The sequence below is a fragment of the Dictyostelium discoideum genome (genome assembly GCF_000004695.1).
Source record: "Dictyostelium discoideum AX4 chromosome 3 chromosome, whole genome shotgun sequence".
Lineage (NCBI taxonomy): Eukaryota > Evosea > Eumycetozoa > Dictyosteliales > Dictyosteliaceae > Dictyostelium > Dictyostelium discoideum.
Window position 1 is genome coordinate 2,074,261 of NC_007089.4, and position 15,000 is coordinate 2,089,260.

At 22.2% G+C, this 15,000-nt stretch overlaps 5 protein-coding genes across 5 annotated transcripts; 4 read left to right on the forward strand and 1 right to left on the reverse strand.

The window, feature by feature from the left end:
• Window positions 1-78: 78 nt before the first annotated feature.
• On the forward strand, window positions 79-1,175 carry DDB_G0279455 (hypothetical protein; the record flags this gene model as incomplete). Its single annotated transcript, XM_636543.1, has 2 exons — window positions 79-152; window positions 410-1,175. 2 exons carry the CDS (start codon window positions 79-81, stop codon window positions 1,173-1,175), a joined length of 840 nt encoding a protein of 279 aa, XP_641635.1.
• Window positions 1,176-1,996: 821 nt separating this feature from the next.
• Window positions 1,997-2,503, forward strand: DDB_G0279457 (hypothetical protein; the record flags this gene model as incomplete). The annotated part of the gene is made up of 2 exons (XM_636544.1): window positions 1,997-2,050; window positions 2,333-2,503. 2 exons carry the CDS (start codon window positions 1,997-1,999, stop codon window positions 2,501-2,503), a joined length of 225 nt encoding a protein of 74 aa, XP_641636.1.
• A 1,035-nt stretch (window positions 2,504-3,538) lies between these two features.
• On the reverse strand, window positions 3,539-6,854 carry DDB_G0279459 (hypothetical protein; the record flags this gene model as incomplete). The annotated part of the gene is made up of 3 exons (XM_636545.1): window positions 3,539-6,277; window positions 6,385-6,658; window positions 6,769-6,854. The coding sequence occupies 3 exons, from the start codon at window positions 6,852-6,854 to the stop codon at window positions 3,539-3,541; spliced, it is 3,099 nt and encodes a 1,032-aa protein (XP_641637.1).
• Window positions 6,855-8,658: 1,804 nt separating this feature from the next.
• On the forward strand, window positions 8,659-11,874 carry DDB_G0279461 (protein phosphatase 2C; the record flags this gene model as incomplete). The annotated part of the gene is made up of 3 exons (XM_636546.2): window positions 8,659-8,709; window positions 8,822-11,173; window positions 11,257-11,874. 3 exons carry the CDS (start codon window positions 8,659-8,661, stop codon window positions 11,872-11,874), a joined length of 3,021 nt encoding a protein of 1,006 aa, XP_641638.2.
• A 1,396-nt stretch (window positions 11,875-13,270) lies between these two features.
• Window positions 13,271-14,893, forward strand: DDB_G0279463 (leucine-rich repeat-containing protein; the record flags this gene model as incomplete). Its single annotated transcript, XM_636547.1, has 1 exon — window positions 13,271-14,893. The coding sequence occupies one exon, from the start codon at window positions 13,271-13,273 to the stop codon at window positions 14,891-14,893; it is 1,623 nt and encodes a 540-aa protein (XP_641639.1).
• Window positions 14,894-15,000: the final 107 nt, after the last annotated feature.

The window sequence follows — 15,000 nt, forward strand, 5'->3', positions numbered from 1 at the left end:
AAATATTCCAAAAAATATTTGTCTCAATACTTATTAAAAGGGTTTTTATTATATCTTTTTTTTTTTAAAAATTCTTAAATGGATTATACAAAAATATTTTTAATAATATTTATTTTTATCATATTTTTAATTTTATTAATTTTAAATTTGAAGTAAGTGAAGTTTTATTATAAAAAAAAAAACAAAATAAAAATAAAAATAAAAATAAAAATTATTTAAATTACAAAATTTTATTTTTGGAAAATTTACTAATTTTTTTTTTTTTTTTTCCTAAACAATTTTTATTTTTTTTATTTTTTTTTTTTTTATCACCTTTTACCAAAATTATTTTTATTCCAATTATTTTTTTTATTTTTATTTTTATTTTTTAATTATAATATATTGAAATTAATTAAAAAAATATATTTAGATATTTAATTACTTTAAAAAGTAATTTTAAACATAGAGTAGCATGGAGAAATTGTAAAAAATTAAAAATTTCAATTCCAATTGAAAAAAGAAAAGATATTAAAGAATTGGAAAAATTATTGGAAAAAAAGTTAAAAAAAGTTTTAGAAAAAATTCATTCTGGATCAATTTTATTAATTCAAAATAATTCAGATCCAGTTTCAATTTTTATGAGATTAGGTATAACTGGAAGATTCTCACATAGTGCAATAATTTTAAAACCCAACTTTTTCAAAGAATCTCATATTGATAGTGAAACTCCATTACTTTGGCAAGCAGCTGGTGAAAAAATATGTTCTAGAAATAGTGGACCTGACGTTCACTCCCTTTGTGAATTTCTATCAGTTTATATGACCCTCTACCCAAATTGTAGATACGCCATTAGAAATCTTTCGAATCCATTAAACGTTGACCAATCATTAAGTTTAGAAGATTTTATCTTAACGACCATTAAACAAAAGAAATTGGTTTTCGTTTCAAATTTCGAAATGTTTTGGTGTTTTTACACAGAAACTTTATTTAGATTCCTATTGCCATTAGATCCATATATGAATATTTCAAAAAAAAGTGACCTAACTTTTTGTAGTAAATTAATTACTGAAACTTATCAATATATTGGTTTAGTTGATAAAAATGTCAATAGTTTTGCAACAACTCCAAATTATTTCAGTTTTCCAAATAGTAATAATATTTTAATTGATGAAACTGAAATAATTTTCACTCCATAAAAAAAAAATTTAAATTTATAAATATATATAAATAGAATTTTTTTTATAATAGAGTTTATTTAATTATTAATTCAAAAAGTAATAATATTTTAATTATAATATAAATAATAATGATTATATAAAAAAAAAAAAAAAAAAAAAAAAAAAAAAGAAAAATAAAATATTGTAAATAAAAAAAAAATTAAAAAATAAAAAAATTAAAAAATAATATTTATTGTAAAAAAAAAAATAAAAAAATAAAAAAACTATTATTCATTGAAACATATTCCATATAATTGAACTCTATATTTTTTTAAAATTATTTTTTCAATTTTAAAATTTATTTTTTAAAAAAAAAATAAAATACCAAAATAATAAAGAATTTAATAATGGTGTTTTCAATTTTAAGATTCTTATTTTTAAAAATAATAAATAAATTTATTAATTTTATTTTTTTTTTTTTTTTTTTTTTTTTTTATTTTATTTTTTATTTCGTAGCAAACAAATGATTTAGAGTAATAGAATTTTAAAATACATTTTTCTTTATTTTTTAAATAATATTAAATCAAAAAAAAAAAAAATTAATCAATTAATCAATAAGTGGTGGTTCATTGTGTATATGGTCTTTCAAGTAGGCATTTTTATTTTGATGTAGGTTAATTAAATATATTTTATCATCATCTAAATAAAAAGAAAAAACATAATAATAAATTATTTTAAATTTAGTATCTTTAGGGATTATGTCATATGAGGGACAGTGGTGTGGGTATTATGTGGTCGTCTTTTGAGGTAAGTATTTTTTTTAGGTAATAAATTATTTTAAATCGGTAATTATAGGTATTATGTTGTATGGAGAGGGGAGGGTGGGAATGGGTATTATGTGGTGGTATTTCGAGGTAAGTGTTTTATTTTAGGTAGATATTAAAATACTTACCTCAAAAGACCACCGCATTATACCCTCCCTTTCTCATTTAACCTATTACCTATAACTACTAAATTTGAAATAATTTATAACCATAAAAAAATGCTTACCTCGAAAGACCACTTAAAACCCATACCACTCTCCCCTCCTCATATGACATAATCCCTAAAGATACTAAATTTAAAATAATATATTGTATGATCCTTCATTTTATAGTTGTACCAATTAATAAGAATAGTCAATTCTCATTACATAGTTCGTCAACTGGAGAGTTAAAAGTGATCAACATCAATGGGAAGTCGTTATAAGATATAAACATTTTAGAGTATTTCAAATTAATAATGAGGTTTTTAATTCATCCTCATCAACACCTTCTTCCATTTATTCACCTTCTTCATCTGCACTTGGTGGTAGTAATTATAATTAATTATTAAATTAACCAATTTATATTTATTTTAAATTGTTTTGTTAAAACATAACTAAAAATAAAATATTAGTATTAACAAGATATTTTAAAAATCTTGGTACATTACATTTTTCAATTCATTTTCCAATAAATTCTTTGGGTTCATCTGAATAATAATTTTTTTAAAAAAAAAAAAAAAATATTAATTTAATACCATTTATTTATTTTATTTTTATTAAAAAAAAAAATTAATTGCCATCAAAACAATTTTAAGATCTAAATTTGAATTTTTTAAATTATCTGTTAAATTCTTTGAAATAATATTATTATTATTTATGGATTATTATTGTTATTATTAATTTTTTTTTATTTTTTGAAATCTAGTGATTTAAACAACTTTATTGAATTATCAATTCTTAATCATTTTTTTAAAACAAGATCCACATAGGTTGATAAAATTCTAAAAAAAATTTTAATAATATACATGTATATATTCATTAAAGGGTAGATTGGGTCAATTTGGGGTTGTCTTTGTATATGTATAAGATAGCTTTTATATTTTCTAATTATTTTTGTATATCAAAAAATTTAAAGAATTAGAAATAATATTTTTTTTTTATTTTTATTTATATTTTTTATTTTCGCCTTAAATTTACAACTCGGGGATGGTGAAGTATTTATAAATAATATATTTAGCAGTACTTTTGGTCAATGGTAGGTGAAATAAAATATCTTATTGATTTTCAAAATGATTTAAAACGTTTTTTTGAGAAAAAAAATAAAAAAAAAAGGAATGGGAAATAAATTTATGACAATGATTTATTTATTTTATTATTTACTTATTTTTTTTTTTTTTTCTTGTTTAACCTAATAACAAAAAAAAGGTTTTTTTTTTTTTTTTTTTTTTTTTTTTTTTTTTTATATATTTTGTTTTGTAAAAAAAAGGACATTAAAATATTGATCTTGAAGCTCTGACCCTTGATGAATGTTTTTTAATTTTTTTTGATTTTTCTTCTTCAATGTCATCATCGTCAGATAGGATGATGTCAAGTTTCTTCAATAACTTTGAAGTATTTTGTTTGGTTGATCTTTTTTCTTTCTCCTTCTCTTTCTCTTTCTTTTCTTTTTCTTTTTCTTTTTCTCTTTCTCTTTCTTTTTCTTTTTCTCTTTCTTTTTCTCTTTCTCTTTCTCTTTCTCTTTCTCTTCTCTTTCTCTTTCTCTTTCTTTTCCTTTTCCTTTTTCTTTTTCTTTTTCTTTTTCTTTTTCTTTTTCTTTTTCTTTTTCTTTTTCTTTTTCTTTTTCTTTTTCTTTTTCTTTCTCTTTCTCTTTCTCTTTCTCTTTTTCTTTCTCTTTTTCTTTTTGTCTTTGTTTTTGTTTTTCTTTTTGTTTTCTCTTTTTGGAGGATTTCTTTTCTTCAACTTTTTGTTCATCAACTTCTGGTTCATTTTGAAGATCAGTCTCTTCATCTACATTAACTTTAAGTTCTTTTTCGAACTCTTGACATGTTTCATTTTCTCTCTCCTCGTCAACATCTTCAACTTGTTCAACTTGTTCATCAGCTTGTTCATCAACTTTATCATCAACCTGTTCATCAACTTCTTCATCAACTTCTTCATCAACTTCTTCATCAACTTCTTCAACTTCCTCATCAACTTCTTCATCAACTTCTTCATCAAATTCTTCATCAAATTCTTCACCAACCTCTTCATCAACTTCTTCATCAAATTCTTCATCAACTTCTCCATCAACTTCTTCAAATTTTTCATCAACTTCTTCGTCAACTTCTTCATCAACTTCTTCATCAATTTCTTCATCAACTTCTTCATCAAATTCCTCTTCAATGGCATTTTCATCAACTACTTCTCCTTCCCCCTCTTCTTCCTCCTCTACCTTATCATCTACTTGATTACTAACTGAATCGAATGGTAAATGGTCCATCGAAACATCTGATTCTGTTTCAGAATCATCATCAAATTGACAAACTTCTTTTTGTGGAGTATCAGCAAAATTAATAATGTCAGAGTTTTCATAACTATTGTAGATGATAGGATATTTCTTTTTAATTGATTGAATAAATTCTTGGTTGATAACATCATGTTCATAGTGTCCATTATCCTCCTCCTCTTCCTCTTTCTCATTCTCGACATTACCATCATTTTGATGTGTATCATCATCACCAGCAGCAGCAGTAGCAGCAGCATCATAATTAATTGACAAAGAATGAATATGATTTCCACGATTATGTCTTCTCCATAATGAATTATATCTGTTTGGTGCCCAAACTAATCTTACCCTTTTGAAAAAGGTGGATTTTTTAGCAACTTTTATAATTGGTTTGATTTGAACATCTTGATGAATGTCATCCATCATTTCTTGTTGTTGTTGTTCTTCTTCAACATGTTTAGATGATTCATCATCAAATTCTTCATTTTCAAGGTCTTGATTTTCTTCTTGTTCAAATTCCTTTTCATTCTCACTGGTATGAGTACTTTCCTCTTGTTCCTTTGTTAAAAGACTATTGAACATTGAATTAACTTCGGAAAAAGCTCTTTGTGGAGAAAGTGAATTTTCAATGTTGATTTCTAATGATTGTTGTTCTTGATTTAATTTTGATGTTGAATTAAGATTTTTGTTTGGTGTATTATTTGGAGTTTTTTCAACAATGGTTGATGCTCTCTTAATATTTACATTTTTTTTAGTGGTTGATTGTGGTGATTTAAATTCAAATTGTTGTTGTTGTTGTTGTTGTTGTTGTTGTTGTTGTTGTTGTTGTTGTTGTTGTTCTGATTGTTGTAATAAAGAATTTTGTTTATCAGCAGGTGATTTCCATGGTGTTTCAATTGTAAGTGGAAGGAAACCTAATTGCTCATTGGTATTTACAGAGTAAGGGAATACAGTGTGAGTTGTAACAGGTGTTTGTGGTATTTGTTGAGTTACTTTTTGTATTGATGATGGTACTTGTGTGGTAATTAAAGATTTTTGTAATGTTGATTGTTGTTGTTGTTGTTGTTTATTAAATGAAAGTTGTCTTGGTGGCATAGGTGTTTGTTGATGAATATATGGTTGTGGTGGTTTAACCTTAATTGGTGTTGCTCTCATCAATTCACTTACAACTTTTTGTTGTGATTGTGATTGTGATTGTTGTTGTTGTTGTTGGATTGGTTGTTTATTTACATTCTTAAAAATACTTTGAGGAGTATATTGTGGTTGTGATTGTTTTGAAGTTGAAGCAAAAATTGATGGAGTATTAATTACAAATTTAGAGGCATCCAATTGGTGGCCTGAAGGAGTTTTTAAAAGTGGAGAAACCATTGAAGTTGAAGATGATTGAAAAACTGAAAATGGTGTCATTGGTGGATTTGGAATAACTTGTGATAATGGAGTCATTGGTGTAAGAGGTATTAAATGATCAGTATTACTTGGTTCAGAACCAAAACTTGTATTAATTTCATCACCAACATTATCATACTCTGAGGATGATTGAGGTGAAAATGAACCTTGAATCATGGTTGAATAATCTCCTTCCCCATCATATTCAATATCACTTTGTTGCTCTTGATCATATTCACTTAAATAACTACCACTATCATTTTGGTCTTGATCTTGATCATCATTTTGAACCTTATCATCATCATCATCATCATTAGTAGATCGATTCATAGTTTGTAAAAACTTTGAAGAAATTGGAATTGCTTTCTTTGAGAATTGAGATGAATGATTAATCTTTGAAATAGTTGTTGGAATTGTATTGTTTTTAGAAGCAATAATATTTGAAATATTTTGGAGTGGTACTTTCTATAATAATAAAAATAATAAATAATTTTATTATTAATATTATATTTTTTTAATAAAAAAAAAAAATTAAAAAATTAAAAATTATGTTTCAATCTAATAAAATTTACCTTTTCACTATTAAATACTTTTGAAAGATTTGGTGTTTTTGGTGTCATTGGCAATGCATTTGTTTTGAAGGTAAATTTCTTACCATACATAACGATGGTATCACCATCATTTAACAAGGCACTTGTACCATTTTCAACGGTGGATCCATTAAGACAAGTAACATTAAATTTACTAAGATTGGAAATTGTTGGTCTCCCTTGCTTATTAAATTTAATTATGGCATGTTCTCTAGAGCAACCATAAATTTGAAGTCTAAGATTACAATCAAGTGAACTTTAAAAAAAAAAAAAAAAAGTTTATAAAAAGAAAAAATAAAATTTTATGTAAGTTTTTTTTTTTTTTTTTTTTTTTATGGTTGATCAGTAGAATTAGTTTGAACTTACCTTCCAAATAAAAAATCTTTACCCTGTTCAATCTCCACTACTTGAGATGAAGGTAAAACCAAATGGAATGAACGTAATGTTTCCATAATGAATTTAATAAATAATTATTATTTTTATTTTTATCTTTTGAAAATTTTATAATCTTTGTTATTTTATTTTATTTTTTTTTTTTTTTTTTTTTTTTTATTATTATTATTATTATTATTTATATGTATAATTTATTTAATTAAAAACAAGAGTGAAAAAGTTTACAAAGTAAAAAGAATATTGAAAAAAAAAAAATTAAAAATTAAAAATTAAAAAAAAAATTAAAAATTTAATTTAATAAAAAAAAAAAATAAAAAAAAAAAAAAAAAGCGGGAAAAAAAATTTTTTATTACAGGAATTTTACTAAATTTGGTGAAAGTGTTTTTTTTTTATTATATTTGTTTTTGTTGGTAAAATTTCTACATAAATTCACTGATCATCAAATTCAACGTGCACTCTATGACAATCGTAATGATCTTATCTTTGTACCTCCAAATTAGTTTTTTTTATTACAACAATTAAAACATTGAAATTTTACCAACATAATAATATAAATAAAAAAAAAAAAAAACACTTTTTATATAAACGCATTCAATCTATAGACAATAAATCTATTTTAACTAAATGTCTAATTTTTTAATTATTATTTTTTTTTTTTTTTATAATTATCCATTGTAGTTCCTTTTTATTTTTTTTATTTTTTTTTGTGAGAAATTAAAAATATATTGAAAATCAAAAACATTTCGATAACTTGCACAAATTGTGTGTGTGTGTGTGTGTGGATGTGTTGGTTTAATCATAAAATATCTCAAATTAAAATTTTATTTGAATAAAAAAAAAAAAAAAAAAAAAAAAAAAAAAAAAAAAAAAAAAAAAAAAAAAAAAAAAAAAAAAAAAATTTTTAAAGCATCTGTATGGTTATTATAATTATATTATTTTATTCTTAAAAGGCCTTACATTTTCGTTTGTAAGTTAAAAAAATATATTTTTTTTTAAGAAACTGATGTATTTGTTATATGGTTTTTTAAAAGAAAAAAAATCAAAAGGGTTTTTAAAATAATTAGGGGGAAGAACGTTTATTATTATTTAAATAATTTTTTATTTTTGGGTAATCAAATCAAAAAAAAAAAAAAAAAAAAAAAATTAAAAAATAAAAAAAAATTAAAAAAATTAAAAAAAAATAAAAATAAAAAAAAAAAAAAAAAAAAGAAAAAAAAAAAAAAAATAAAAAAATAAAAAAATAAAATTAAAAAAAAAAAAAAAAAAAATTGGGTATAAAATTAAAACAAACAAAAAAAAAAAAGACATAAATAATAGTATAAAGCTATTTTGTATTTAAATACAAAAACAATTCAATAAAAAGACAATAAAAAAAAATATTAATAATAATAGTCATAACTGAATATATAAATAAAAATTTTGTAACATTAATAAAAAATAAAAAAATTAAATTTTTAAAAAAAAAAAAAAAAAATTAAAAAAAAATTTAAAAAAATTTAAATATAATAATAACAACAATAATAATAATAATAGTAATAATAATAGCCTTATAATAATAGCCCTAATAATAATAATAATAATAATAATTTATAATAATAACAATAGTAATAAAATAATAAAATAAATAAATAAATAAATAAATATCACAATATAAAAAAAATAAAATAAAAAAAAATAATAATATAGTAAAACCTAATATAAATAATAAATAATAAATATAAATAATAAATATAAATAATAAATAATAAATAATAAAATAATAAATAGAAATAAAATAACGAATAATAATAAAAAAAAAAACAAAAAAAAAAAAAAAACACACATTAAAAGAATTAAAGTAACAAAAAAAAAAAAACTAAAAAAATGATGGTTCCATCACTATCAACATCAATCTCTTCGCCCGCATTATTTAAAGTAAGAGAGAAAAAAAAAAAAAAAAAAAACAAAAAAAACAAAAAAAACAGTAACAAAAAAAAAGAAAAAAATAAAAAACTTACATTTTTTAAACTTATTATTATTATTATAGAATAGAGAAGGTGGAGAGGAAGGAAATGATGGTGGTCTTGAACAATTACAAAACCAAGTTAATGATCTAGGTGATTTAAATTTCAATGAAGAGGGTGATTACAATAATGATCAGCAACCTACAAATGAAGAGGAGGGTACAGCTGATAATGAATTAGAAAGTTTAATGTCATTAGTTAATGATAATAATAATAATAACAACAACACCAGTGGCATTGATGATGATAATAATAATGATATTGATGATAATAATAATAATAATAATAATAATAATAATAATAATAATAATAATAATAATAATAAAGAAGGATTAAATGATTTATTTATATCATCAATAAATGTATCAACATTATTGAATGATTTAGATCAATTATCAGATACACATTCACATGCAAGTGTTAGTAATCAAAGTAGTAATGGTAGTGTAAGAAGAGGATATGATATTAAAACACAAAGATCAGTTGGCACAAAGGGACAAGGCGGAAGTAGTGGTAGTTCACCAAGATCAAACTCACTCAGAGTCTATAGAACTTTTCCATATAGAGGTGATCATCATTTCTCTTGGTTAAATAATATTAGAGATGTAGATAGTAGTGAAGATCCAAATTCTTGTCATAATAGTAATAATAATAATAAAAATAATAAAAACAATCAACCATCTTCGACACATGATCAAACAAACATCAATAATAATAATAATAACAATTGTAACGATAACGAAAAACCCATTAAACCAAATTCAACTAATGGAATTAGACATAGCAGAAAATATAAAGGTTTACAACAATTAGATTTTTTAGGTTCAAATATAATACTACCACAGCAACAACAACCACAACCAATTGAAGATAATCAACAAGTTGTACCACAACCATTTCAAGTAGATGCCGAGTCTAACTACAACAACAACAACAACAACAACAACAACAACAACAACAACAACAACAACAACAACAACAACAACAACAACAACAATAATAATAATAATAATGATAATGAAAATAATCAACACCCAATAAACCCTGTAAATACTCAAAACACCCAACAAAATGTAACACATAGTAATAATAATAATAACAATAATAATAATAATACAGCACCACCAAATCAATGGTCAGAATTAATTGAAAGTTTAGGATATGGTTCACAATCTGATGAACAAAAAACGTTTGGATCGACATTGGATGATTTAAATAATGCAAATAGTTGTTCAGATTTAAAGGATTTAATAGTTGATGGTATTTCAATAAATAATGAAACTAGTCCTTCCCAAAGTCAAGAAATAACAGATTTTAGTAAAATTGATAATTTAAATAAAAATATCAATATCAATAATAATAATAATACAGATTCACAACAACCATTACCCTCAATAGATGTAAATTTTAGCCATAATAATAACAATAATAATAATGATAATGATAATAATAATAATAATAATAATAATAATAATAATAATAATAATAATAATAATAATAATAACATACAAGATATTCAAATACCATATCACCAAAATGATCAAGATTATAATATACAAGAAGGTAACGATATTAATAATGATAATTATGAAATTAGGGTTAGTAATAACGATGATGATAATGATAGTAGTAATAATAATAATAATAATAATAGTAAATTTCAAGAAAACTTAAATTTGTTGAATACGGGTATGGGTGGTAGAATTTGTAAAACAGATCAAAAGAAACAACTTTCTAGAACGATTACATTTGCTGATCCATCTTCAATTCTCAGTTTTTTTGGTTCTATTCCAACTGATGAAGATCAAAATAATAATAATAATAAAAATAAAAATACTACTACAACAACCACAACCACTAATACAACAACAACAACAACAACAACAACATCAGCATCAGCAGCAGCACAAAATAAATTAGATTTATTATCATCATTAAGTGCAGGACAATCTAGTGGTGGTGTTGGTGGTGGTAACAATGTATTAAATTCATCATCAACACCAGCAATAAAGGTTAATCATCAACATAAAGTAACAGAACAAAATAGAACATCATCAAAGATTAGTTTATCAACTATATTTCCAAAACTACCACCATTTACTAATCAACAATCACCACCAACTTTATCACCATCGAAATATTATTATCCATTGTTACAACCTGAACCAACCACATTGATTAGAGGGTTCTCTTCTGCTGCTGATATAAATAAAAGAGGTCTAAAGAGAGCAAAGAAACCAATGGAAATGGAGGATGTATATCTAACTCAATATCCATTAGGTGATGATCAAGATTCTCAAATTGCTTTATTCGCTATTTTCGATGGTCATTCTGGTAAAGGTTGTGCTGTTGCTGCAAAAGAAATATTTCCAAATGTATGTATAAAAAAAAAAAAATAGATATATCTATATAAAAATAAAAAAAATACATATATATTAATTATTTTATTATTTTTTAGATTTTATTAAAATATATTAAATCAACAAAGAATGAAAATGGTGGTAAACCAATTTATGATATGAGAGGAGTATTTTTAAATGCATTTAAAGAAGTTGATGCACAATTAAGTAAATTTGAATATGAAGGAGCAACAGCTACTGTTTGTTTAGTTTGGAGAGCAGGTCATCAAAGATTTGTACAATCGGCGAATGTTGGTGATTCAACTGCATTCCTAAGTTATGGAAATGAAACATTGTTCCTAAGTAAAGATCATCGTGCAACTGATCCAGAGGAAATTCAAAGAATTAAAAATGATGGTATTACATTAACTGAAGGACAAACTAGAATCAATGGTTTAATGGTTAGTAGAGCATTGGGTGATCATTTCATTAAACATCTAAATTGTGGTCTTTCTGGTGAACCTTATGTTTCACCACCAATTTCAATCACACCATTTCATTCTCATTTAATCGTTGCTTCTGATGGTCTTTGGGATGTTATTTCTGGAAATCGTGCTATGGAAATCGTTAAAGTTCAACAAACTGAAGAGAAAATGTCAAATTCTTTACTTCAATGTGCAATTGGTTCAATTAAAGCTAAAGATAATATTTCAATTATCGTTGTAACACTTCAGTAAAAAAAAAAAAAAAAAAGTTTTAATCACTTCAAAAAGGAAAAAAAAAAAAAAAAAAAAAAAAGGAAAAAAAAAGAAAAGTAAAAAAAAAAAAAAAATAATAGACAAGTTTAAAAATAAAAATAAAAAAAAAAAAAGAAATTTTAAAAAAATAATAATAATAATAATAATAGTAATAATATTTTTTTATATTTATTAAAAAAGGATGGTTTATGAAAGTTTTGGAGTGATCAGTAATTGATTATTACGGAAATCAATCAGATCGATAATAAACAACCGTTTTATAGATCAAAATTTAGATTGAAAAATTTTACAAAAAAAAAAAAAAAAAAAAGGAATCAGGGAGTGAAAAAAAAAAAAAAAAAAAATCAAAATTTTTTTTTTTTTCGATTGGAATCGAGATCTAGATCAGAAAATGAGGTTTTTTTTTCATTGGTTTTCTTTTTTTTTTTTTATTAATAGACTTTTTTTCTTTTTTTTTTTTTTTTTTTTTTTTCGGTTTGCAGTTGTTTTAAAAATGAAATGTTTTTTTTTTTCATTTATTTTCTTTTTTTTTTCAAAATATTTTCATTTTACATTCATTATTTTACGAACTAATAATAATTAAATATTAATAATTAATAAAATTATTATTATTATTTTCAATTACATTTTTTTTTTTGTTGTTTCAAAAATTGAAAAAGTAAAAAAAAAATAAAAATTATAAAAATAAATTAAAAAATTAAGTTATATATAAATAAAAAAAATTAAATTTCCTTCTTTTTTTTTTTTATTTATTTTTAATTATTTTAATTTTTTTTTTTTTTTTTTAAAAAAAATCCAATTTATTTTTATAATAATATTATAATTACCCAAGTCCGAACTAGCATCACCCCCATCACCAAAAAAAAAAAATATAAAAAAAAAAAAAAAAAAAAAAAAGGAAATAAAACACACTTTCAAACACAAACACCTTTTTGGGTATTGTAACAAAAAAATTATAATTGAATAAAAAAAAAAAAATAATATATAAATAAAACAAAAATATAAATAAAAAAATAAAAAAAAAAAATAAAAAATAATAAATTGAAAAAAATATATTTATTAAAATCAAATCAAATCATTCCTTTCATTAATAAAAGGAATTTTGTATGTAATAATTATTTATTTATTTAATTTTTATTTAATTTTTATTTAATTTTTTTATTAAATTTTTAATTAATTTTTTTTATTTTTTTATATTTTTTTATATTTTTTTATAACTCCATCCACAAAATAAATAAATAAATAAATAAATAAATAAATAAATAAATAAATAAATAAATAAATAAATAAATAAATAAATAAATAAATAAATAAATATTAATAAAAAAAAAAAAAAAAAAATAGGAATAAAAAAAAAAAAAAAAAAAAAAAAAAAATGACTATTAAAAATAAAATTAAAGAATTAAATAAAAATAAATTAAATAAATTAGATATTAGTGGATTAAAGATTAAAGATGGTGTACCAAAAGAATTAACAAAACCTTTATCAGATAATAAAAATGTTGTTTTAAAAATTATTGAATTGGATTTAAGTTTTAATCAAATTAAATTCAATCAATTTATGGAAGAATATGGAAATATGTCAAATGAATTTTCAACATTAGAAATATTGAATTTATCTGGTAATCCCGAGAATGGCGGTAACGGTTGGAATATGTCAATTATTAAATCACCACAATCAATCCAACGTTGGAATCAATTGTTAGAGTTGAATTTAAGTGGTTGTAAATTGGGTAAACTTTTAACAAGTACAAGTTTTCAACATTTAGGAAAATTAAAGAAACTTGTAATTTCAAATACAAATTTAGAAATGATTGATGATCAAGCTTTCTCACCATTGAAATCAACATTGGAGGAATTGATTCTCGCTGGTAACTCATTACTTAAGAGCATACCAAGTTCGTTGTTAGATTGTAAACAATTGGAGGTATTGGATCTAAGTAGTTGTGGTTTAAATCAGTTACCAGATTTATTTGGTGCTTGTTTAACTTCAATTTTGGAATTAAATTTGGGTAATAATAAATTACAAGAATTACCAAATTCAATTGGTAGAATGAAAAGATTATGCTTTTTAAATCTACAAGATAATCTAATACAAGACCTACCATTATCAATTGGTTATTGTGTTGGTTTAGGTCAATCCTCACCTGGTATCAATATCTATGGTAATCCATTAACTAAAAATCAAGAATTAAATTTCCGTAAATCAAGAGGTGCCTCTGAAATTATGGATTATCTTGAAAAAAGAGTAACATTACATATTGGTCCTGTACCATTAGGTGGTTCAATAGCAACTCCACCTTCACCAATTACAAATAGTCGTCCACCAACTTTTGAAAAAATTAATGATATTCGTCCACCAAGATATAGTAATATTGGTTTATCTTCTTCACCAATTTTACCTTCGTCATCATCTTCTTCATCTTCTTCACCATTATCACCATCATCATCATCAACTCCACCATCACCACAATATAATTTAAATTCAAATGTAAATACAAATGTAAATAATAATAATAATAATAATAATAATATTTTAAATACAACATTATTTGAAATACCTGGACCAAAACCAATTAAAGATCAAATTCAAATAATTTTACGTGTAGATATTAAAACAATAATGAAAAGAATATTTGATGCAGTTGGTTTAACAAATAATGTTTCACCATTAATTCAACAACAACAATTGGTTACAATTGGTAATACAATTACACCCGCTCAACAAGAACTTGATAAGTTATTTGCTTGTTTAGGTATTAAAACTGATCATTTCAATTTTAATTCACCAATACCTTCAAATTCTGATGAGAAAATTGTACAAATTAAAAAAATTATAAATTTGAAATTGGAAAAAATTGCACTCTTTTCAAGATCACTTTTGGAATATATTGATCATCAAAATCAATATCAATCAAATTCTCCAGATTATGATAAAAGAATTTCATTAATTTTTAATTCTTTAAATCAATTCACTTCAAAATTAAATAAAATTTAATAAAAATAAAAATAAAAATTAATAAAAATAAAATAAAAATAAAAAAATAAAAAAAATTAATATATAAATATAAATAATAAATATAAAAATATACAAAAATAAAATAA